The following is a 26546-nucleotide window of genomic DNA, read 5'->3' on the forward strand; positions in this document are numbered from 1 at the left end:
TTTGCTGCTTGCCTTTTAAGCTTGGAGCCCAGCATGGTTTAATCAAGCCCTGCTGCCCTTTGCTCTGAAAACACACCTGTTTGGTGGTTTTACAGGGAGAGCTGAGTAAAGTTTCTGCATCACCTTACTCTGGAAGTGTGAAAGCTGTCTCTGCTTTGGCATTCGCCACAAATACTTCCTGCAGCAAATCATCAAAGGCAAAAATACTGCTTTTATGGTTGAAAAGTATGAGGAGTGAACACTGGCTCAGGGATGAAAATGCAGATATTCCCTCTTGTGCCAGCCCTTCTCCAGGAAAAAAAAAATTGTCCCCTTTATTCAGTCCCACCAGATCAAAAAAGCCATTTGTATTGAAAGGGGCATTTCCTCTCCTTCACAACCTTTGAGTAACTACTAATTCACTTGCAAGGCCTAGCAGAAGTGAAAGGGGGTGAGGGTGGCAAAGGATCTCCCCAAAAACTCTTGGCACACCAACTCAGGGCAAGGCGTCCCTGTGTCAGAGAGATTTAAAGCCCACCCAAGTCCCTTCTCTTCTGTTATGTGAGCCCCTACTACTTTTTTTAATGGCATGGTATGAAACCTTCTGCCTGGTCCAGTTCAGATGCTTAAGGATGAGACCAATAATCTTTTATAAAATATTAAGTGAGAATTCCTGGAAGGAGAGGAAATGTGGTATTTCCTTTCTATGTAGAATGTATGTACTGGGATGCAGTCATTTGCCACCAGGGCAGTTTTAGTCATAGGCTGAAGTAATTCCAGTAAATGTTTTCTGTTGGCCTGTTTGAAACTTGTAATTTTGAATATTTTCGAAGATGTTTTTGCTGTGGGTTTTTATTCTCTAACTGGAACGGAAAGCCTAAATTCGGCGAGTTTTGCCAAAATTAAATTGAGAAAAATTGTTTTGGCTGCATCAAAGTGCTCTTTGTTAAGGGTTTTATTTTATCTTTTTATCTCCTCTTTCTTAAGTCTAATTGTAATGCACAGCTACAAAATATTGTTTGAAAAGATATACAATCAAACCAAAGAACTCTGCTGAAATGTTTAATACTGATATTTGGTCAAGCAAAATTTCCCTCAACTGTCGGGTTCCTATGGATAGACACTGTCAGAAACTCATCTTTTCTTTCTCAGTTGTAATATAAATTCAGAAGATGGTTAATAAAAAAAACCCATCAGGAAGTTTCAAAACAGATTCCCCATGTCTTCCAGGTTTAGGGTAAACATGCAAAGTTTTGAAGTGAGGTTTTTGTAATTGTTTACCAGCTTAGCTCTGATATGGGTAACATGAGGCAGTGGCTGGACAGTGAGAGGTTCCTTTCTCAGAAGGGAGGGTTTGGATGGATTTGGTCAAAGGACAGGAGGCAAATGTTAACATTCTCCCTAAGCTGTCCAGACCACAACTGCACTATGCTGACTTCTCACTCTAAACACTGCTTCCATTAGGCTGTTTGGATGTGGTAAACACAGAGCCAGTCCAATCCGACTTGTTCTAACAAAAATTTCTGGATGAACATTTCAGTTACTGAATTGCAAAAATTCTGGTTTCCAAAACAAATAACTACTGTATTTAAGGTATCACTGAGGAAGCTGGTATAATGGCTTATCATCCAGCACTGAAGGCACACTTCATTTAGGAGATATGAAGCCCTGAGGAAGATTCTGTTTGTAAACCACACAGGATGAGGTTTACCAGGTTACTCATAACCCAGCCCTCCATGCTACCTGCACACAAAACAGACAGGAATTTAGAATTTAAATAGTTCTGTTAAATTGTGCCATTTAATGTTAACATTCAGACAAAACAAACCTCTGCTTTGCCCAGGACCTGATGGGATGCAGACATACTTAATATAGCTCTGTTGATATGTTTGCCTCATAAAAATGAAAAAGCATCTGTGAGACGGCTGTCTATCACTGAAGAAGCCTCCAGTCCCACCAGCAAGCAGGGTGTGAAGTCAAGGCAAGGTCATTTCCTAAATTAGAGCATAAGAAAAAAGCCTACTCTTTTGCTGTTATCAACATGCTCATTAAAGCTTTGCAATCAGCAAGCCTTGGTCACACAGACGACAACAACAACAAAAAAGGCTGATTTATTGTTTTCTCCTTTGACAAGAGAAACAGAGTCCTCAAACAACTGTGACTTGGTTTTCAGCCAGGGCTGCACTAGTGTATAGGGATTGTTGTGGAAGATATGACCAAGTTCAGAGAGTTTCTGGGTGAAATCATGGCCCTAAAGCAGTCAATAGTAAAACCACTGTTGACATTAATAGGATCTCACCAGCTACATCTCAGTCCCTACATACAGCTCTAAAAATACATGTAGCTGCTTGAGTTCTGAAAGAATACCTAACAGAAAAGGAAATCTTGGGTTTTTTCTCTTATGTTACTGAGAAACTGCCAAAAGCTAAACATAAACAGTACTGAGCAATGACTACAGGGAGATAGGAGGAGAGCAGATAAATATTTAAAGGATATAAACATGGACAAAAGAGACTTATTTATCAAAATAAAATGAAAAATTAATATAAATAGGAGGAGGCAAGGAAAACAGAAAAAGAGAAAATGTAGGTTGTATTGGGCAAACTGTAACTGCATGAACCCCTACAGAGCAGAGCAATGGCTTGGGACTGGAACCTCCTTACTGACACATTTTAAAACAAAACTGAACAAGAAAAGTTAAATAACTATTTAGTAAGAAACCAGCCTGCCATGACTGCAGGGGAATGAGACTGCACTTTTCACTATGTGCTACTTTGCTGCAGTGACCCCACCTCAATAAAGGACATCTTAAAAAAACCAGAACCATCTAGATTTCATTATTATGCACAACTGTTTGGAAGGCTGTCTGAAACACAGCATTTATAGCAGGATTAATGCCCATAGCATTATATCAGTACATTCCACCAAAGTGACAAAAATACCAGAAACCAAAAATTCATATTGGAAGTGAACTTGAAAATCCTCTGAATAACCACAAGCAGTTTAGTTTCCACACAGTGCTTTTAATTCTGTGGTCTTAGAGAGTCTTATCAAGAATCTTTGATCTCTAAGGCTGTTACCCTGTGGGTGATAGCTGTGGGTAAGGCAGAGGGGTAATGCAGCCCCTCTGGGGCCACCCAGCCCTGTGACCACCAGTCCTTCCAGTGACTGCCAGCAAATCATACCCCTCACAAACACAGTGCAAACTTCCAGGCTTCCTCAAAACTTTGCTTTGGAAGTTGCTTTCTTTGTGCTGGGAACACCATGTGAAAACAAAAATACAAAACAATACTTCTAAATGTACACTTGCAAATATTTCTTTCTTATGATAGCATACAAGGATCAAGATAGTACCTAGCTGTATGACACTGACATTTCACATTTGAGAGCTTATTATATTCATAATGAAACCAAATTTGAACAGATAAGCACTGACAAAATCTATATAGAAGATAAATATTTAAAGGATATCAAAATGTAGGATGAAGACTTATTTATCAAAATAAAAGGAAAGAAAGGAATATAAATAGAAGGAGATATGTGAAACAGCAAACAAGGAAATGTAGGCTCTCTTTCAGCAGAAAAGTCAGTTCTGAGTTTACAGAGTTGATGAAGACAATTCCTTCTCAATGGCAACTATGTCATAGCCCATACAAAGATCTGAAAGATGACCAGGGACACACTACAATTGTCTGAACAACTCAGGCTTGAATTTACAAAAGTAATCTACTGCTGCTGAGAAAATGTCAGTTAAATTAATGTGCCATGGAAACCTTTTGAGTGTGTCAATTATTATTGCATGCAGACAGAAAATGCTATAGAGAAAACAGAAAGCAGAGGCTGTCATTGACGCTGATTGCTGGTCTCTCCTCAGTCATCAAAACCTTCATTTTGGAGCAAACGCCACCGCCACGCAGAAGCTGAAACTGACATGTGTGACCTACATGGAGAATGTGAAAACAGAGAATAATTGTGCTTCTGTAGAAACAAATCCCAGCTGGTAATCTCCTACACTGTGCCATCTAACTTTCATGGAGAGCCAGCCAAGTGCTAGCACACCTCCAGGAGCAGTTGTGAACAGAATGCCTGCCAGCTGTTTGGTGAAGGTTTACAAGTGATCCAACTGCAGCGTTGTGAGGAAAACCATCACCAGTGCAACTGACCCCTCCTCTGCTGTCACTCTGACTTCATATGGCATCAAGTGACAGCGCTGACCTCACTGTTAATCTGTCCTCATGCTTGAAAGGAAATAAGGTTTTTCTGCTGTTATGGGAACCAATTAAAGCAGTTGGATGCAACTCCCAGATGATGCTTACGAATTTGGTTTCCAACCAACTACAAATGCACTGCAGTTGCAGGCAGCTGAACTTGGTTAAATAGCAATTATCCTGGCTGTTACAAATGGTGCAACTTATTCAATGAAGAGAACAAACAAATGCTTGTCATATAGATAATGTATTTGTACCACAGCCAAAGACTTGCAGAGTCCATCAGGGAGGTTAAAAATCACAGGGATATTTAGCTATTGTATTTTCAGTTTAGCTTTCCACTACAACTGTAAATTTATTCAAAAGCAGAGTTGATTCATAGTTCTGATTATTCCAAATAATCAATGCATTATACACAAGACATTTCCTAACACTTTCTTTGTTTGGAATCTTTAGCCATTAAATTCCATAACACGATAGATGGCACTTCAGTGAGGAGGGGTGTTAATAACATCTCCATTATTACCCCACTATTGCTCCTCCAAAGAGCAGTGAGCACTGAGAAGAGCAGGCTGGCATAACTGGCTTAGCATTCCAGACATGGAGATGGAGCAGAGGAGCAGCAGTAAGGGTAGCTGGGTGGTGCTCATGAAGCAGGCTGGCAGCAGAAATGTGAGCACAGCCAAAGTCCTGTAATTCCTAAACTGAGGTACCAGCTCCCATGCTAGACACAGCCTGCTATGAAAGAACAGACTACATGACATAATTCAAAGGAGATGAAGACTAAGAGCATCTCAGTCTGTATTTGCCAAAAGAGCAATTTTTCTCTTCCTGTAATTCACAGCCTTGTGGTACCAACAGTAAGCTCTTGGACGTCAGGCAGGATTAAAAGACTTCCAGAGGTTCACTGACATGCTGCACAGCTGACAGGATGGGTTGCCAGCAATAGCTTCTCTTTTTTGGCAGTGGGTCTCTTAAAATTAGAAGCACTGCAAGCAAGCACATAGCTTACAAAGCTCCTTTGAGACAGTGCAAGACAAATAAGATGCAAAAAATTTCAAGCCTCAAGACAAGACAAAAGAAAACCAGAAAAGTAGACTTTTATATGATTTCCATTTGGCTTACAGAACACCAGCTAAAAACACAGAAGAAAAAGGGCAGCAGGGAAGGTAAAACAGCGACCATTGTTTTGTTGTCACTGGTAAAGCCCAGCTGTCCTGGGAATACCCTGTCCACTCATAATGTGCTTCATTCTTAAACTAAACACATGGAAGAAGGAGTCAGCTGCAGGCAACCACCCTCCAGAAATCCTCACAGCACCATGGACTCACAGAATATGCTGAGTCAGAAAGAACCCATCAGGGTACAAGACCAACTCCGGGCCTTGTACCCCAAGAATCACACAATTTTACAAGTCCATCCACCCAAGGGCTTCTTCTAGGAACTTTCTCTGAATGGGACCCCTCAGAGGAACAAACATCTCAACAATCTGACCACTCTGCTGTCTTTGCAGCAAGACATTTCTAGCAGTTTAATTGCACCCCCTGAATTTTCAATAGTCTTTGTGGTAGAGCAGGAGCATCTCTGCTCTGTCATAACAAAGCACTCACAGAGGACCTGAAAGGTAGGACATGCAGCCAGAGCAGATAATGTCACCCCTGACTTACCTAGTATATAACTAAATCTTCTAAAATGAGGATCTAGGAAAAATGAACACTAAGAAAGGAAAGGAACATATAAGATTCTCAGCCTACAGAAGATGGAAGCTGAACATAGCAAACTTCAAGATGCAGAAGAAAACCACAAAGAGGAAACTGTTCTTGAGAGAGAAGAGATGAATTAACAGCTCCAGCTGTGGCAGGGCAGACACTGGACAGATGTGTGAGGAAGTATTTTGTAATAATACAGTGCTAGAAACAGTCTAAAAATGCGTTAGGCAAACATTTGTGAAGAATGACACAAAAGCATCACCCTAGGTCAGGGGTGGGCCATGGGACCTCTTCAGGTGCCTTCCAGATGATGCCTCAGTAGCTGTGAGAGGCACAGGGCTCCCTCCCAGAGCACCACACCACTGGGGTCACCTGGCACAGATCCAGGCAAGGACACGAGGCCTGCTTCCAAAGCAGAACCACTGAGCTTCTGTGATTGTCCTGAAGCTCATCTAGTCCTCATTCCCAGGTTCTTGGCGCAGGCAGAACACTGTGCACAGCAGTGACAGGCTCATTCTTTTAGCTGAAGCTTCATGTCAGTCTTCATAGATTTGTTCCAATTAAACTAAGCTATGTGTTTATCTCCTCTCTCTGCTCTCCAGCTAGTGTTGATGAAGGGTGTGAGGGCTCACAAAGGCCATTGCACCTCCCACTCCTTTCCTGGTAAAAGGATTTTTTTCTACAGATTAAGTGGGATTGCATCACATTTTCAAATAAGATAAACATTTCACTTGTGGCTTCAGAGCAACTGCCTGTGTAGTCTCTCTATTCCTGAATCCACAGCAAAAGCAATTAACAGCAATCTGCTACTTGACAATAAAAAAAAAAATCAATTGTGATCTTTTCTGTAAAACAAGAGCCAATTTGAGAGTAACTGCAAATATCTGTCATTAGATATATAATGCAATCAATATGATAAAAAGAATAATCCAATGGAAGACAAGCCATAGTGAAACTCTTGATCAAGTCTATGATAGAGAGTTTGAAGAATGGGTTTGGGTCTGAAAATCTTTTAACAGTGGTACCTACAGGAGCTGCAGTTTCAAGTATCTCCACTGCTGCTTATTCACCATGGCAAGTACACAGATCAATTCAAACTTGAAAGAGGTAGATGGCAAATTGACTGAAAATTATAAGATGATTTGAAAAATTGCTTTCTACCATCAGAAAAGCCATAAGTATGATGAACTACTCATTCCTGAAAAAAAACCCAAAAAACCAGCTACCATTCCTTTACTGTCCAGGATAGCCAGGGAGCAAATTCAGATGCAACCAGCATGAGCTGCTGCAGGTTCTTCTATTTAAAAATATAATTCTTTCTGTATTTCACTGACAGAAGAGTGACTCAACAAACATTTAGAACAATCTTATATAGTGTGATCACAGGTAAAGAATATATATTTTCTGCCAAAGAAATCAGCAGGTTTTTTGAGTGCTTTCTTCCTCTGACTTCAGATTTTAATCACCTTTGTCCTCTCTAGAGAATCTTCACAGGAAAACTTGAATAATGCAACCCTGAGATACTGTTAAGGCCCATGGAACTGCTCAAGGATTAGAAGTCATGGCGTGGGCACCTTAACCTAGCAAAAAGATGGAGAAATTTAAGACAGCTCTGTGCTATACCTTGTGAAAAACACAAACACAGCTGCACTCAATGTCTTGACAGCAAAGTCTGAAACTCTGGCTTAAACCTCTGGGTGCACTAATAAGCAGTGTAGTTCCAATCTAGGGAAAACAACAGAGTGTGCTGGGACCTGAGGTTGCCCCACCTTTTCTGTGGCACTTTGGGGCCATGATCTGAATGGGCATGAGAGGCAGGAGGGCACTGGGTGGGATCCTGAGTGGGCTCCATCAGGAGAGAATTCTGTCTGTGTGCTCCCAAACCGCTGTGCTTGGCAAACCACAGCATGGCAGAGGGAGATGACTGGAAGAATTCCTTCAAAGGCTCAAACCCAAGCACCAATGCTGCTACATGCTAGGACACCCACTACACTTTCTGCTGCTGAACTGCTCATGAAGAAAGCTGGAGTTTGCATCTGAGTCCTGTCCTGTGTGCTCTTTGGGGAGAATAAAACAAAGCTGTTTCAGGCAGCAGCATACCAAGTGGCTGAAGCTGCATTCCAAGTGAACACACAACTGTGCATGGAGCTGTAATTTGATATTATTGTAACAACAAAGTTACACTGGAAGAAAAGTGTGGACAGGAAAAGACTGGGCAATATTGCTGCATTTACCTACAGCAGAAATCAGAAGCACAGAAGTGTGTGCCCCTATCTGAATCAGTCTGTTTGACTGACAGGGAGAAAGGGAGTCTGATTTAAATTTTTTATCAACATTTAGGCAAAGACTTAATAATTCTGCCCTGCTTCGGACAACAGGAAGAACCTGCTGTTCAGCAACGTGAGCAGCAGTTTTAACAGAATCACAGAACCATCCAGGTTGGAAAACACCTCTGGGATCACAGAGTCCAACCTATGACTGAAGACCCCTTTGTTAATTAGACCATGGCATTCAGTGCCACATCCAGCATTTGCCTACAAAGAAATTTTTCCTAGCGTCCAACCTAAACCTCCCCAAGGGCAGATTAAGACCATGTCCTCTCATCCTATCAGCAGCTGCCAGGAACAAGAGGCCAACCTTTCACTACCTTTAAAGTGGTTGTAGAGAGTGATAAGTTCACCCCCGAACCTCCTTTTCTCCAGGGTAAACATTCCCAGCCCCCTCAGCAGCTTCTCCTAGGACTTGTGCTTCAGACCCTTCTCCAGCTTTGTTGCTCCTCTCTGGATCCTACACAGAACTCAAGAGCCAATATTCTCACAAGGAGAAAGTTCAGTTTTCTTTGGCAGTTAAGAAAACCCCAAAAGGAACAACAGGTTTTTGTATAAAAACAAATGAGCCAAAATGTCCCCTTGCTACAAAATAGAGAGTATTTTTAACATCCAGTGTTAATTTCTTTAACATCATAGCAGTGGGAATTTTTTTGCCTCCTAAGAGGATCTTCACAATGCACTTGGCATTGTGAAGACACTATAATTTAATCAGGACTTCATACAATGCAAACTCCCACATGGTCTGAATAAAACAGATAATAAAATCTTTAAGTGAGGCGTGTTCTGTTTATATTTATAGGCAAAAGTTTTCCCTTCTCATCCAAATCTGAATCCAAACACTGTACAGAGTCATTAAAGAGTATTAAGTATCTAACCCAGAAGCTACAAGCTCAATGAACACTTCAGCAAATGCTATGAAAACAAGCTTCCAGCAATGCTTTTTGTGGTTTTTTACCTGTCCAGTGTGCTGCATATTCAGGCTAGGACTCCCTATAATATTTACTGACACACAAGGAGTTGCCCAAACACAGTTCATTTTCCTTATAATACAAAAATAGAGGTTATTCTCCGCAGCCCATTAGAATCAGCCCTCTCTTCCTTCAGAAAGCAAGCCCTGGCCCAGCTGACTTTTAAGGGGAGGAAGGAATAGGTGGTCTGCAAATAAATTTGCAAAGGCACAGTAAAAATACAGCCCAAAAGTGAGCCCTAAGCACTGGTTGTTGAAGAACTTCTTGGTTTCATTTTCAAAACTCCCAGAGAAGAAAGAAAGGTCTGCTTCCTCAGATGACAGCTACGAAATCCAATTTACTCCTAAACTGTAAGGAAGGTTGGCCTGTTCCACAGCACTTTTTGACTCCTAGCCCACACAAAAAGATACATACTAGGCTGATCTTTACATTTTAGAGCCACTGGGAAATATACAGAGAAATCAAATATTTTTGTGCTTGTACACACAGAAGTTGCTATTTCTTTCCAAGACTGAAAAATCAGTGTATGGCTATTTGTGGAGAGGAAGAGTCTATGTCTCAGCTGGATCTTTAAGGGCACTTCCAGGTCCAGCAATGTTTATGTTTTATTGAGCTCAGAGCCCTGACATTTGGAGGGTTACAATTCTCAGACTAAAGAAGCCATACATAAGCAGCAGCTCCAAGGATGTAGAGCACATAAACTTTCCTCTAAACTTCAGGGCAAGGATATCTCTGCTGCAGGGTCTGGACTGCCCAGAGGACAGGACTTCCCTGATGATTTTTTCAGAAGCAGGTAATAAGAGGCCCAAGAAGATGTAAAAAATACAGCAGAATACTTTAAGAAAAAATAATAAACCAAAATTTAAATGATGAACCTGGTTAAATACCAGGGGCTCTCACCAAAACACAAGGACTGTACAAAATAGAAAAAGACACCTTGAAAACCTCAGCACAACAGAGCAAATTCTACCTGAGGTGAAGACTCTTTCTGAGTCCTGCTTTATAGGGTAAAATTGTCTACAGTTTCTCATTTTGTTGACATTTTATTCCTTTCAAACCAGAGGGAAACCACTAGATTCTGTATCTGATATCTGATATCTGATCACCACATCTGTTACAGGGAAACTAAGTCACATCCGGAGGAAAACTGAAGAAGCCACTTTGGTTGGCATCCAGCCAGGGAAACCAGCACTGCAATTTTACCAGTGGTTCAGACAGAAATCCCACTTTCCCTGGTAACATCTAAGTTAGTTGTTGGATTTTGGGTGTAAGTGATATTTTCGATTCTACATCCCCGAGAACAGCCAAGCTCTCTGTGAGCCACCAAAGCTGCTCTCTCAGCTCACTGCACCTGTAACCACCACACACCAGCAACCCCCTAAGCCTGCTGGCTTAAACTCAGGAGATCATAAGCTGCAAAGTACTTTAGAGGTTTTGACAAAAGAGATTATTATTTCTAAACCCTATAATCACAAAAAGGTAGACTGCATTCTGAGGGTCAAACAGCTTCCAGTGCCAAGACTTACACACACCACTGCCAACCGGATGGGCAGGTGCAAAGTGCATCCTCATGATCCATCACATAACCCTCCCTACATCATCACTGCAATATTTATGAAGTTCATGAGCATTATGTCAGTGAATCATGGCTTCATGCCCCTTTCTCTTAGATTGCATGTCTGCTGCAGGAACGGGTGTTTGATTTTCAAGCTCCCTTACATTCCAGCACAGCAACCTGCTGGGGATTTATGGGCATTTCATGGGTGTTTAATGAGGCTTACACCACAACCAATCTAAACAACTCTTGATCATGGAATTCTGAAGCACATTCAGTAAAGCTGATGGAGCCTGAGACACCTCGAGACAAATACTGAATGAATCAGAACAGTCAGTTTGCCCTGCCCTTCTGCTCCAGCTTTGCTGGTGAATACCAGACACACATACACACAGAATAAACACACCCTGGTTGATTTCTGGTTTCCTCAGATTTACAATGTTATCAGGATGGGCAGTAGAGACTCACTGATACATCTCTGTAAGCATTGAAACATATAGATCAACTTTATTTTCTGTCAACTTTTTATCTAAAATTCTGATTTTAATGAAAAAGTAGAATATTGAAAGCAACATTTTAATATGACATTTTAAGAGTACTATTTAATGACATGAAGGGCAAAAGTCTCACTCCTGGAAGTTTTTTAAATGCCTAAATATCCTTGAGCACCTAGATGCCCCCAATAGGGGTTATATTTGCAAAGGAAGCTATTAAGATAATTTAATGTAATACACAGTATTTGAAAGAGAGACAAGTTAGAGTTACACATACATGCAGCCTTAAATTTGATGTACTCCATATCTGGCACCTAACACACATAACATCCTAAAACATTTTGAACAAGGTTTTACTGAAGGTAATAATTAGAATGAAATGCTTATCTCGTTTCTTCAGAAAGCTTTTTGCTTTAAATTCAGATACCCACAAGCTCCTGAAAATGGAAATGAGACAGAAAGGAAAGAAACTTATGTGTGATGCTCTCATTTACAACAAAAAGTAACAGGGGCTTTTTTTCTTTCAAGGATCCATGCTGCTACAGGTGCTTATTCAGATACATCCTATTTTTAAAATAAACCTTCAATAATTTACGAATAATTTAATTTTCACAAATATTCATGTGTACAGCACGTGCCTCTGCAAACTTTCACAATCTGAACTGTAATATTCTGGAGCCTAATTTTCCCTTCACAGCAGGAGTGGTCCTGCTGATGAGCAGATATTTTTCAAGCTCAAATCTACACATGTGATTGATCTACAAAGTCTCTTTTGTATAAAAAGCCATTTTTGAACTGTAAATGCTTGAAGAATTCTGCTGCTGCTTGCTGTGCCCTTTTTATACTAACTTTTGCTGTTGCTGAAGTTGGGCTCATGCTAACAAGGGGCAGGTACCATGGAAAGGGGCAGGAGGCAACAGCCTCAGGGGAGAAAGCACCGTTTTGTACTTCTGCTTCTTCCTAAACATTACCAGCCACAGTCAGGTGCCCAGGGCAGGAAATCCCCCAACAGGACCTACTAGGGTTGTTCTTCAGAGCAAGTGCCATCACTCCTGAAGGTCTCTTACTCAACCAGGTTTTATTCCTGCACACTAATCCAGGAAAAAAATCAGCTTTGCTATGCCATCCTCTTTATGTTCTTTCTGACTTCTCCATTTACCTGCTTTGCAAATTTATTTCACTATAGAAAATAATTGTTGTAACATTTAGGGCTGTCTGGCCATCGCCAGTGGAATTGGGCATGGAGAGCTCTGAATTTCCTGCTCTGTGTGGTACTTGTGCAGGCTGCAGGTCAGGAAGCAAAATCATTCAGAAATCTGCCTGGTAGTGTGCCTTGTGTCAGTGAATGTTGAATGCAGTGCTAACATACCTGTAGCTTTGCTCCCACTGCTAGACAGGGTAATAAATACTTCAAATTGGAGTGACTTCCAGCCTTTCTGAGTGTAGGTAGTCAGCAATAACACAGCACTCTCACTTAAAAGATGAAATTAGGCTGTCAGAAATATTATCTCTGTGCCAAAAGTTTACATGGAAGCTTACTGACAGCAATCCTCATTGTTGCTCATCTCACTCACTCTGCTGCCAATGGGGCTCTGTCTTTATTTTTGCACTTTGAGTTAAACAGCTGTCAGTTTCAACTTATTTGTAGAAACTGGTGCAGACAAATTAGTTCCTACCCCTGTGCTGCTTTTATCTTGAGATTAATGGGAAATCCAGAGCTAGCAGTCAGAGGGGCAGGTAGTCTGAATGGGAGAGAAATGCAATCCACCAAAATCACAAAGTAGCCTCAATTTTTGGATCTTGTGATCCATACTTGAGAAGACAATAAATAGCCTTTCTGTGCTTTAAAGAACCACAGAACTGCAAAGAGGTTCTTGTTCTTGACAGAAGAGAAACTTGATGGAACACATTAGGTACTTCAAAACCTAAATTTTGACATTTCTCGAAATACTGCCACAATAAAGGTCTTTTCTTTTACAGTGGAATCTAGTGTTTTTACATATTTCACCATCAAATATTAAGTAACAATAAAGTGTTTGGGGATGCAAAAAAACCCATCTCCTGTGCCAAAGCTCATCCTGCTAAACACTCCTTAGGGTTATACAGAAAAAGAGGGAATACACAGTTTTCCCTTTTGGTAAAAAAACTGTATTGTCAAAATAAACAGGAGTACGTTTCAGGTACATCCTGGTGTCTGAGGGGTTACACAGACCTTGCTCAGACACCATCAGAAGATGACATTCCCCAGTGGGGAAGACTCTGACAGCTGAGTTCAGCTGGGTTTGGGCACTTCGGGGTGCTGTTCCTGGTTGAGAGGTCAGAGAATCACTCTGCCATATACGTGATGTGCACAGCCCTGACCTATTCCTTTGTATGTCTTGTGTCCAGCGCTGTTTGTTTATTTACCCAGGGCTGTTCTGCTGGAATAAACATTCCCCTCTGGATCCCAAACAACAAGATAAGCACGCCAGCATTGCTTCAAACTCATGTGTTCCTGAAAAGGCTTTCTGAGGGGAAAGGACTGTCTAAAGGGCTGGTGTGCCCATTCCCCATCTAAACCAGTACCCAGAAGAGGGGCTGGCTCTGCCTGACACCACCTGCAGCAGCTCTAGCTTGCTTAACAGGTGGCTTTATTCATATTTGGGTTCCCCAAAGCAAGGCATGCTATAGAAATCTGTATTTTTAAGTGATCAGAACTATCTGGTCACTGAATGATTATTCTTTGCATTAGGACAGGAATTTAGACACTACACTGCATTGCACAAAACCACACTCTCCAAGACAAAGCAAAATATCTGCTCCAGACAAAACAAATGCTCTCCTCTTTACCTGCAAGAAGTGTCAGGCTTTTGAGGGAAAGATCAGAACAGTGCTAGTCAGGGAACCAAAAAGATGACTGTAACCTCCTTAGCCTGTGCAGGAACAATCATTAAGGACTTCAGCTGAAACTGAACTTACCCTCTTTGCTTTTCAGTCCTGGGCTTGACTACCAATTTCTTTTTTTGTCTGTAGCAGGCAGTGGCCCCAGAAGAGAAGAACCAGCTTTAAACTTGAGTCATTTGGCCCTGGCCTCCTACAGCCCATGAGCTAAGAAACAGCATGATCTAAATGGTCTCAGAATGCTTCCTCACACTTAGGAACATGCTCCCATGGTTTTTCAGGCACACAGAAAGAAGCACCAGCTGGGAAGGCCATTCTGCCCCGTAGGAGCCAGGTTTTACTTTAGCAATATTCTCATTTACTTCAGCAACAGAAAGATAGTGACACTTAAATACAACTGAAAATATACCAAATAGAAGTCCTAAAAATAACACCAAAAAAATAAAGCAAGCATGCAGCTGGGAAGCTGCAAACCTCTGTTTTCCTCCTCTCACACTGTATAGGTAACATATTTTTTAGTTCTTTTTAGAATATTCACCTACAGTGAGGCAGAATTTTGGAGTCTGGCAGACATATTTATGCATTCATATACTGCAAGGCAGTAACAATGTAGAAAACAGCAAGAAAAACAAATTACTACATAGCACAGAAATAGAGACTGCAGCCACTGTCCCAATCCTTACCTTTTAGAGTTGCCTTCTTAAGTACCTTCATGGCATAAAGCTGGCCGGCATCAGAACCTTTTATCTTCCTGACTAGAAATACCTGTAAAAGCAAATGTTTTGTATAGCTGAGTACTAGATTTCTGCTTACAAGACTTACTGCATTCAACAGGAGAATAGATACTATGGTTCAGGAAATCTGATGAAAATTACTAGCTGAAAGCACCTCATATCCATTTCACCTGCAATTGTTTGAGCTAGCTTTGGAAATTTTCAGTTTTTAAGCCTTTACCACTTCACAAAAAAAACCATTTTCAATGTTATTAATTGACCTCATATATTCAGTTAAAGATGGGCGAAAAGTTAGAATCAGTGAGTACATATCTCTTCATATTCTGACCAGTTTTACATGAAAAAAAGTCTCATTTGTGTCTAGGAATGTGCAGTGTCTTAAAATTATTGCCATCAATTAAATTTAAGAAAGGAATCAATTTGGTGCCATTCATGCCATAAGTCATGAATAACAACTTGCCTAAGATGCAGCTGAAGAATAAAGTTCATACAGCTGAAAATCTGTTGCTATTACAAAAAAAGACAGTTTTTCCTGTTAGAGTCTCCTATGCTTTGTATTCTGAAAGTGTGAAATTTTAATTAAAATAAAGTAAAATTTGTAGTTAAACTTGTACTCTTTTTATTGTGCTCCATGCAAATATTTCTTATCTGCCCTTCAATGCCCTTCAATGCATCTGAGCATTGGAGGGGTAGTGAACAACAGGATCAATGGTTCAGTTTGGTCTTTATAAGACTTTTCAATGATTGGAAAATAAATCAATTGGAAATAAAATAAACAACTCTTTTAGCTGCTTCTTAGGACACACTCTGTCTGCTGAGGTCAGAAGTGTGACCTTAGAAATTCTCAGATCTTCAGAAGTCAGGCAAGAGTGTCTCTTATTTTTTTAATTTCAGCACTTGTGTTTCTGGACAGAAGCTGAAGTAAAGCCAAATGTAGAAATAAAAATACAGTCCCACATACATACAATCCCATATATTCATTAATATACGAATTGACAGAGGCCAGGTGAAATGATCTAACTAATAAGTGTCTATTTGGATTAAAAATTCCAATTATTTTATTAATTGCCTATCCAGGAACAATGAGGCCTTGTTAACTGTCTCCACCTAAAATATAAAAAGCCAAAAAATAAGGAAGGAGTATGTTTCTAGCACAAGTTTTTCACATTGAAAGACTCTTCCTCCAAAAAAGCTTCAATCAGTAAACAAATTAGATTTTTTAAACTCATTTGAGTAAAGATCTGTGAGATGGGAAGAAAAAAACAAAAACAAACAAAAAAACAGAAGGTAAATTTGAAGGTAAATTCTCATTTCTCTCTGAATCTCTGCACAACTTCATAAGGACTCCCATATCTGACAGCACCAGAGCTGCAACACTTGTATGACATGATCTGATAGGGTTTTAATCTGGGTGCAACAGGGACACATAAGACTTTCTGAAGTGGTTTTTGTTGTTATTAATGATAAATTAAGCTCAGCTGCTCCAGCACTAACAGGAAGTCAATTCATTTAGAAGTTTACAGAGGAAAGTTGGGATGTTTTTCTGTCCAGGTCAAGTAAAAGATTTAATTTTTGTATTACATTGAAAAGGAGGAGAAAGTCAAAAGCAAGCTTTTCCAGACACTAGATTTTCAGCTGTATTATTATTAAAAAAAAAAAAAAATTATGGGCTCTTTACCCCAAAAAAACAAAAACCCAAACCCTTAAGATAATGGTTTTCAGCAGCACTGCACATAAAACAGCACAGCACACTGCATCTGCAGAAATATTAGGCTGCAGTTCTAGAAATATCTTGTCTGCCCTATGATCTTGCAAAGCTTGTAATACCCACATTGCTGTAATAAGCAAAATTATCAATTTCCATTACCAGTCACTAGTCAGCTGTTCACTGTAGCATGGGACAGGGCACTTGCCTGCATTCCCTCCAAAAGAGATGAGTCAAGAACACTGTGTTTTATTTCAGAGGACATCAAAATAACCACCAAACCAGAAAGGAACAGAACAAATGAAAATGTGTTGTATTGCAAAATGATGTCACCCTTCTGATTATTCTTAAATGTAATGCTACACATTGTTCTTGAAACCACCAAGTAACACTGAAGTGCTAAACTGACAGATTATATTAGCGGGACTATACGAGTTTGCCAGAATAGCATGTGCATGTGGCTGAGCACAACTTTCAATTTTCTAGTTTGATATGTTTGTAAGGTTAACTTGAGCTAGCATAACTCCCTTAGCTGGTGCAATTGGTGCATCACTCAAAACCTGATAAAAAGCTAAGCAAGTGCTTTGCATCTCCAGAGTGTTGGGGGCACACTCCCTCTGACACCAAAGACGACATCTCTAATTATTTAGTTCTTCAGTGAATAATTTGTAAACTTAATGGTTTGCATCCTCAGAGACACAGATTTGAACCATTAGATCACATACCAAGGTGATGAAAATGTAGGTGGTTGGGGACTGAATAAGAAACACAGAGTAAACCTCTCTTCCCCACTTCTTTGCTGCTCCAGGGAGTTTACCAATGATTCTCACATAAGATGTGGAAAGTGATTTGTAATTACATGCAGCTCCAGACAGGTACATTGTCCACACTCCCACTCAAGAAATCAGATTTCCCTTTGGGAAGTGGTTGCACAGACCAGGCATTTTGCTTATAAAATGCCTAAGACTAGAAGGCCAACTCGAGCAGTACTGAAAATACATCAATACAATCTAAGATAACCAGCAAACCATTCCTAAAATCTTAACTGCCTATGTATGAAAACCAACTATTCTGACTCTGTTACTTTTATCAAAGATGTTTATTTCTGTTGTTCTTCATCTTCTTACACTGAGTCCCATAGTAAACCTAATTTTGATCTGTTTGCTATTTCCTATTAATTTAATATTTAAAACTTAAATACACTGTGCTCTGAAGAAATTATTGACTTCAAGACTTGGTATTGAATGTTAATTTCTTGATACCTCTCATCTCAGGGAACTTCTAATAGGTTTAATTATCAATTTAATTCTGGAATAACCAGGAAGTTGATAAACACTCTTAATATAGCTTTCTTTAGGAATAAAAATAAAGGTTCTGATTAGAAAATATGTCCTTAAAACTCTACAGAATAATATAAGGACTTTGATGCCTAGTTTCAGCTAGGTTCACTCTTCCAAAGGTTTCAATGCCTTATTTGAAGACATTAGAAAAGACATTAGAAAGACTTTGAGGCTGAATTGACTTTTCCTCCTTTCTCACCATCTTTCCTGCCTGTTCTCACTTCCAACCAACATGCCCTGCTGAAGAACTGTCTTTGGAATTAAGAAAATCCTTAGTATTAAGATATGTGGCAAATGTTACTTCTCCACAAATTAGCTTGCAGTTACCCCATACAGGCATGGTTTTTCCCCATGCTCTTGCTATAATGATTACTGTGTTCTGCACTGGGCTTTATCTCCAGGAGTTTACAAAGCTCTGAGTGTGAACTAAACAGAAATCTGGGACTTGGAAATGTCCTTGAGGTTGCCCTCAGTGGGAACTGTGCAGCTACCTTATTTAAGTCTTTGAATGCTCCTATTTACACCCTCCAACCAGGCAGCAGTGGCACACTCACCTCCCTGGGGGATAGATAATCCATAAATATTGTTTATCACTGGGTGTAAACAGTGATGCTTGACTAACAATCATTGTGCTCATTAGTCCAGGTCCAGAGCCATAGCTGCTGTTTTCTAAACTGGTTCATATGCAGAAACCCAGCTAAAAGACTGAAGCATGACTAAAATGAAGAGAGAAGGGCTATCCTTATCTGCCTTTACAATATAATTTATATATGTACAATGTCAGCAGTGTAAATGAACTCAGAGAAAGGACACAATATTTTCAGTGTTGCTCTGGGTGATTAGATGACAGTAAAAATTACCTTTCCATATGAGCCTTGTCCTAATACTTTCAGCAGTTCAAACTGAGAAGGATCTGCTTTTTCAAAACCTTCCTTGACATGATGACTGATGTCTATTTCCTTCACAATACCTTCTTCCTGCAAAGGAAAAATAAACAAAAAAACAAAATCCCCAAATTAGAGCCATTATCTTAAGGAAACATATTGTTTATTAAAATCTTGTGTTCTGTAATGCTACAATCATGTAGCAAATTTTGAAAGTAGAAACAAATGCTTGTCTAAATATTCCACGTGCCTTTTACCAGCTGGGGAGAGTAATTGTCAGGACATCCAGACCTGGCACTTCTGTTTATGAAGCCTCAAGATATGACTAGATAAGGACAGATTACACAAACTGAAGCCAAAAATACACTGCAGAGCTTGGTGTGCCCATCAGAGACCTTGACAGCAGAGTGGCACGTACTCAAATCTGCATGGGAGAGGCTCCATCACACTTCTCTCTACATACTTTCTCAACTTTCCCTCAAATCATCATTTAAGTTAATCTTAAAAAGCTTCCTTAGTCTTAAGCAGTAATTCTTTTAATGAGCAGGCAACAAGGAAAGACATTGCTAAAAGAGCCCTTTCCTAATTACCTCAGAAATTGGAAAGTTACTGCTGGTAACCATTTAAACAGAAAACAAATTAATGTTTAGATGTTAAATGAGGTGGTGGTGGGAGAAGACTGACACACACTTTGTTGCTTGCAAGAATTAGTTTTTTATGCTTTGGGTCTGTCCAGGTCATTTTGTGAAAATCTTTCCTCTGTCAATAGCTGCACATTCCTCAAAGACATCAGTAGAACTAGGACTTTCATCCTGCAAGCTGTGACATATGGCATTAGTTTCAGGCTTTTGTTCCACGTTATTTTGGCATGTTCCTGTAAAAAGAGAGCGACTGAGTCACGTGAGACCCAGAGGGACTGCAAAGAGTTTGCAGCAACCCAGAAAGTCACTGAGCTGAAAAGAAACCTGGAAGAAAGAACCTGCTCCTCAAGGACACAAAGATAAGGAAAGACAATACTTACACACCTTTTTATTTCTGTAGTGTTTTGTACACCTACATTTGAGCTTTTCGGTTTGCTTGTTTGTTTTCCCCAAACTACCTGTTCTAATTTCTCCACAACAAAAATATAGATTTTCAGTACAAACCTTTTTTAAAATCATCTCTCAGTTTGAAGGGACTTACTCATTTAGGAATAAGTTTGAATATTTCTCCATCCAGCAAAAAAATTCCAATCTCACAAACATTTTTATGTGGACTTTTCCTGCAGTTTTCCTTTTTCCCTCTAAAAAATCCTTATAAAGACCTAAAAATGTAACATTTATTTCCCACTCTTAAAAACTAATGTTGAGAAAATAGAAATAATATCCTGAAAATAAAAATGCATAAAACCCCCAAAACATTTGGCCAAAACACATTCTGTGCCAAATAAGAATAATTTTGATTTTCTTCTCCAGAAAAATTGCTATCACTTTCTACTAGCTGTCATTTGTCAGATACATGGTTTGCATTACCCAGATTGCTTTCTATATTGTAGTTTCAACCCTCCTCTTCCCTACCCTGCTTCTTAACACTCACATACTTTGGAACAGTGGACTCTATCCTCTCCTTGGTTTGGAAAGCTTCCTGTAGTTCATTCATGCTACCACAATCATGGAAAATAATCATCATCTCAGAGCAATTCCTTTTTCTCATCCTAATTCCTATAGTTAAAGGTTTTCCTGAAAGGAAATGCGTGAAACCAATGTACAGTTTTCACAGACAGATTTGAAGGATTTCCAAGTACAGAACTGCCAAGATCTCTCTGTGCATTTTTCTTACTTTAATTGCTGTGTGAGATAGCATAACTTTCTGATATTAAATATATAATATTTTTCAATTATTTTGTACTCCAGCATGAACCATGAAGTCACTTTCAGCTACATTTGCAATTTAAATGATGAGTGAGTTTCAATTCACTCATTCATACTGCTCATCAAAGACCTACAACCCCAAGCATATTTCTCATTCTATTACTAAACTTAATATAACCTCTTTAGGTTCATGAAACATGTTCAGTTACAGGAATATATTGAAAGCATTACAATGATGAAAAATCAGCTTGCTGGGACAATGCCTAAAAATTTCTTGCACTCCTGTAGAATAGCATAAATAAATTTATAATATGCAATAAAAACAGTACTTTAATTATATGCATCTTTAATTAAAAGCTCAGGGAAAAAAAAAAAGAGTATTTACAAAAAATGGAACCAAATACAAGGCCTAGCAATGTTTATAAGAGAAGCACAGATTTTAAAGACAGAAGAAAAATGCTAGATTTTGTGATGATTTTTTTATGATTATCAAAATATAAAAACATTGGTTGGAAGAGGTTTCTAGGGGTCATCTAGTTCAACAGTCCTGCCCAAAATATCGCTGACACTTGATCAGACCAACCAGTTGGTTTCTGTCCACTGTGGTTTTCAGTGTTTCAAACAGTGAAGCTTGAGCCACTTTGTACAAAAGATTATTCTCTTTCAATTTGCCCACAGTCCAGTTGAGCTGGCTGTTCCACGCACCCTTAGGAGGAAGCAGGATGTTTTTCTAGGAAGGTAAGATTTCCTGTGGATTTCCTGTGGTTGCCTTGCTAGAAAGGGGCAGCAAGGCAGCACTGAAGAAAAGGCATGCCAGACAGCTGTTTTCTCACCCATCATCACCACAGTGGTGCCACTTGTGAGCTGTCCAAGAGGTAGATAATGTTTTAGCTGGTATGGCAAATCCACTTCCCCCTGGAGCAGAAAGCCAAACTGGCAGTGCTTGAGAGTGAAGACAGACACAGATCCTTAAAGGAAATACATGCTGGTGTGTTTGCACAAATGCACCCATTTGCCTTAAATGTATTTCTATAATCTTATTAATTATTGGCTGCATAAATCATAGAATAACTTCTATTTGTTTGTTTTACCTTTCCAGCTAAAAAACTCAGCATGAACCAAACAGTCTTATAATCTTTATTTGCATTCTTACTTACATGGGATTTTCTCATTTGAAGTCTTCCTGTATTATGCTAATATGGAATCTGGCATAATTTTTCTCAGGTATTGATGATCAGAGTGAAAGCCAAACTGTCAAAGCACAATTATATTTGGGCAGGTCTCCCAACTATTTTGGTCTGGGTTGCATGCTAGAAACTTCTCTAGTACAGTTTCATTTTTCACTATTGCAGCAAGTGCACCATATCTGCATCAGAAATTTGCATACCAACCATAAAACTGAGACAAGAGAATCACAATACAGAAAAAGCCTGCACACTGAAGAAGCTGTTTTGATGGAAAAGATTTCACCGGCCAGCTTGAAAACTGGTTTTGATCAGTGAAGTCGGGGGAATCAAAAGGGAATGTTCCACAGTCTGGTCTTGCAACAGCTGTGCACACCAGCCCAGGCTCCTGCTCCCTGCTGACTTGTCCCATGCTGCATTAGCAGGAATGCTTGACTTGATGAAGCTCAATCTTTTGTAAATTTCTCTAAATATTTATGTTCGCACAAAAAACATCATCCTGTGACAAAAGTGAGATGGGTGTTCTTGGTGGCTTGAAGAAAGCACATGGTCAGGCAGGACAGACTAGAGAAGGGAGGGCAATAAATTGGAAGGATAAAAGAGAAATGGAGAGTGCTTCTCTATGTTAATACAAGAAAGACCTAATTCTGGGTCTGGTTCTATACTGCATTATTCACTTAAAGGCTTACCCCAAATCTGGCAGAAGGTTTGGACATAAAATAACTCACTATTAAAATGGAAAGACAGTTTTGATGTCTTTTTCTCTAGGACACAGGAGAAGAGAGCCTCTCTTCTTGCCCAGTGACTGTGGATAGCACAGACACATCTGGTTTTGGTGCTTCTGGAAGGCAACAGGTCCCTGTAGCGTTGGTCTCAGCTCCAAGACTTCTTCATGCAACCTTGAAGAAAGAGAGGCACTAATGCTCAGTGGCTGCTTGACAACAACCACAGAAAACTTTTCTAACTACAACTTCCCAACCCATTGTCTCATGTCAGACAAGGATCAAGAAGTGCAGGGGTTTGAATTTGGCAGTGGAGTACAAAAAGTCACTCAAAATGGCAGGCCTTCCTGGAGAGCAACTCTTCAATTTACTGTCTTGCCCGTTCCACAGCCTCTCAGCAAACATTATGGAAAAAATACCCCTAGAAAATGCACAGGTTTCCAAAATGCTTTTGGAGTCTTGTCTGGCTACTCCACAATTAGCTTCTGAACAAGCAGAGCTAAAGTCACCAAACAGAGAGACCACCTTAACTGCCAGATATATTTCACCCATACACAGAAAAACTTTCCTCACCAAAACTTCCTGAAATATCAGAAGGGGGAGATTATCCAAGAATCAGCTACTTTTACCGACAGAAAAATGTATGCTACCATATCATATGCAAAAAAGTCATGATACTAATTATCTATGATTATTGTTTTGAAAAATTAGCAAGAAAGGATTCCTGGTTTTATTCCTTGCTTGGTGATCTCCTCAGTTGAAGAGGACTAAGACTGGTGTACAGGTATGGCTGTAAAGGGTAATTTTCATTTTCCAACAAAAATATGTACACTTTTGATGTGCAAGTTTGACAGTCTTTAGCCTTGTGTGCTTTAGGATCTGAGGTCAATGAAGAAATCAACAAAAATGTGGCAGGAGGACATAAGAAATAATGGTAACTCAGAAGACATTTTACTGTTCAAGGCAATCATTATTTGTATACAGCACATGCTCAGGACACAGACTTTATTTTGCTGCCAATCTTCCAATCTGGCAGGTTACCACCTACCATAAACCCAAATCACCATTATTTATCTACCAAGTATCAGGGGCAACACAACATTTCAAAAAAATACGATTCATTAAGAAAGCATGTTTTAAAACTGTGATAAGGGAATAGTTAGGACAGGATGTGTCTGATAAAGATGAGGCCAGGTTTCTACCTCTGTTTCACAGTTTCTAATCTAGCTTAGCCCATAGGAGAGTAATTTGTGTCACAGGCATAACAGGCTATTCAAATGCTGCCTAGGGCAGGAAATGAATTACTGGCCTGCATTCAGTTCTTTGAGGACAAGTATCTACTTTAAAGAGGAAAGTATAGGGGCATTTTCATTAGCTTCTTCCCAAGCAAGTCTCCAGAAGCTGGAGTAAAAATTTAAAACTAAATTGTCTATTTTAAATGGGTTATAATCCAAATTCTGGCCTCTACTGTCATCTGGAAAGATGTAAACAGCAATAATACCGGGCAATAAATGGGCCCGGTTGCTTTGTTCTCTACTGACAAATAAACATTTGCTTTAACAACAATGAATTGGACTTATTGAGCCCCTAAAGAAGCATGTGGAACTCACAGTGAATTCACCGGACATTGTGCCAGGTCTGTATTTGGCTTTCCAGCATATGTTTACCTATCTTCTCAAAACGTAATATGGAGTTGAATAACACATTAAAATTTTAAGAGAGATTGGGATTTCTTTCCTAGATCTTTCACAAAGGTGAATAGAATGTGTTATCTTCAATTTGGAATTCCAACAAGCATGTCATTACTGTGGAAAACAAAAACTTTAGGGGAATTTCTGTGGAAATCAGCTGTTAAATTCAGCAGACCTTTTTCTAGAGGGGGTAACTACTAAACTCTCTTTAAAATGCTTTAGCACTACTCTCCAGCTCCAATTTTTTATCTTACATTTTTAGTTTCTTCTCCCTACTACATGACTGTACAGTTGGGGTTCAGCTGAAGTCCAACAAACTAAATGGAAAGAGATGACTCACAGAGAGCAAAGGCAGTGAATACAATCTCCTGGACAGATCAGTAAAGTCCATGAGGTGGAGGCTTGAGAATCCAGAAGATTTGAGTAAAATCTTTTGTGCTACAAGGCATCCTGTGTGTCTTTGATGAATCACTTGAGGCTGAATTCAGCTAAATAAATGCAAACATTTATACAATGAGACAACATTTTGAACTAGGTTTACTTTGCAGTCAATAGAGGGAAGCTGGGAATTTATGATTAAAAGAGATCAGATCCTTAAAAGAAATCACATCCTAAAAGTGCGCATTTCTGTCTGATGCCTATGAAGGAAGTCGAAGATGGTATGCTGAGTTGGGGGCTTCTGCAGTCGCATGAGATAAATTCACATTTATAATTTGATTTTGAAACACACTTAAATAGAGAAGTATTGTGGCCAGATTTTTAATGTCTTCATGAAAGAGATATTTGCTGATAAATGACATGAAACTTCTATTGAAATGGAAGATTTTTCAAAAGAACTTATACACTTGAAACATCTAGAAAATTAAAAAATACTTTAAGGTGTTGGAAATAGTCCACTAATCAGTATTTTGCAGCTCAGTAAATTAGGCATTTTTTCTACTTCCTCTCTAACTCGAAAAATAGAGATAGTTGCTTTTTGCTACCCTGTGGAAACATGAGAATTAACAGAAAAAAATTTGCACTCCCATACTGCAGTAAAAGACAGACAAATTATCTGCAACGCATCCAGTATATGGACTTCTTCAGCTCAGATTGAAGTATTTTGAAGTCTGGTGCCCTTTATCTGATGACTGTAGAGTCTTCACAGACCCAGTCCCTGACTAGGACAAATACAAAGAACACTATGACTAAAAATTTACATGAGGAGAACTCATGTAACTTATGGGCTATTCCAAGTGCAGATATGCATTGAGTGAGTAGGGGAGGGAGGGAGACCCCAACTCTTGATCTAACTTTCAACCCTGTACGCGAATCACTAGCCAGCATAACTCTAATTTTTATGGTATTTCTTACACAAACTGCAATAGTTTATGAGGAGTACTGAGTAGAAAGCGTGCCTACCAAAATCTTAAAGCAAGGGGTTAAAAAGACAAAAGCAGAACCATCTGGTCACCAAAAAATAAACAAACCCAAAAAAACAGTTGGCCAGCCTTACTCATACAGCAGCTCTCTACAAATACTCAAATACATCTGTGAACTTTACCAAAAACAGTCTCAAAATGAGTCACACCATTAAAGGACAAAGAACTCAGCAATATTGTTCTTTCTACAGTAAATAAGAGCAGGAAGGTTTTCACCAACATCCCTCTTGGCATGGCTTCCATGTGTGCCATTAGCCTCTACAACTCCAAAGAGCTAAAAGGTCCATTGTTGATTGTTTCTGCTGGTGAACAGGCAAAAGAAGAACGGCTGCTCTTTCATCAGAACTGCTGCTCTTTCATCAAGGAACTAAGTCCCAGTGTGTCTGGAGCCAATGCATGGCAGAAAACGTGCCTCTTTAGAAGAGTAAGTGTTCTTGTTTCTTTATGATGATGCTATGTCCCCACTGAACAGGGTTATGAACAGGAACCTGAACAGGGCTACATGCAATGGTAGGGGCCAATATACACGACTGCATTGAAAAATAATTACATTATAACTTATCTGAGGGCTGGTTCCCAGGTCAGTGTTGCTCCCTGTGCACTCTGGTCTGAACAAATCATGAGTTGCTTGGGTGACTCCTCCCAGAGACGCCCCCAGGGATGCCCCCATCCATCACCACTGCAGCCACTCACCAGAGCTCCTGGCCCTGCTGCAGGGCATCAGCATCACAGGAAAGCCCTAAGGGGACAGTCCTCGTGTGATGGCAACCTCTGCTCTGTGCATCTCCAGAATACAGGTAGCCCCACACCCCTGTGTCCCACCTTCCCATCTGTGAACTGCAGGTAAGGCCATCTTCCTCTTTCTTTTGGGCTTAGGCACTGGAAAGACACC

At 39.7% G+C, this 26546-nt stretch overlaps 1 protein-coding gene across 4 annotated transcripts in view; it reads right to left on the minus strand.

The window, feature by feature from the left end:
- RPS6KA2 (ribosomal protein S6 kinase A2) overlaps positions 1-26546 on the minus strand; it is a 279346-nt gene that overhangs the window by 79051 nt on the left and 173749 nt on the right. For all 4 annotated transcript variants that reach the window (XM_014266679.3, XM_074537381.1, XM_026793060.2 and 1 more), the window contains 2 exons: positions 18763-18879; positions 14807-14888 (listed from right to left, as the gene is read on the minus strand). In XM_014266679.3, the coding sequence (XP_014122154.1) occupies positions 14807-14888; positions 18763-18879 (199 nt within the window). The remainder of the gene's footprint in view (positions 1-14806; positions 14889-18762; positions 18880-26546) is intronic.

The sequence above is a fragment of the Zonotrichia albicollis genome, chromosome 3 (genome assembly GCF_047830755.1).
Source record: "Zonotrichia albicollis isolate bZonAlb1 chromosome 3, bZonAlb1.hap1, whole genome shotgun sequence".
NCBI classification, from domain to species: Eukaryota; Metazoa; Chordata; class Aves; order Passeriformes; family Passerellidae; genus Zonotrichia; species Zonotrichia albicollis.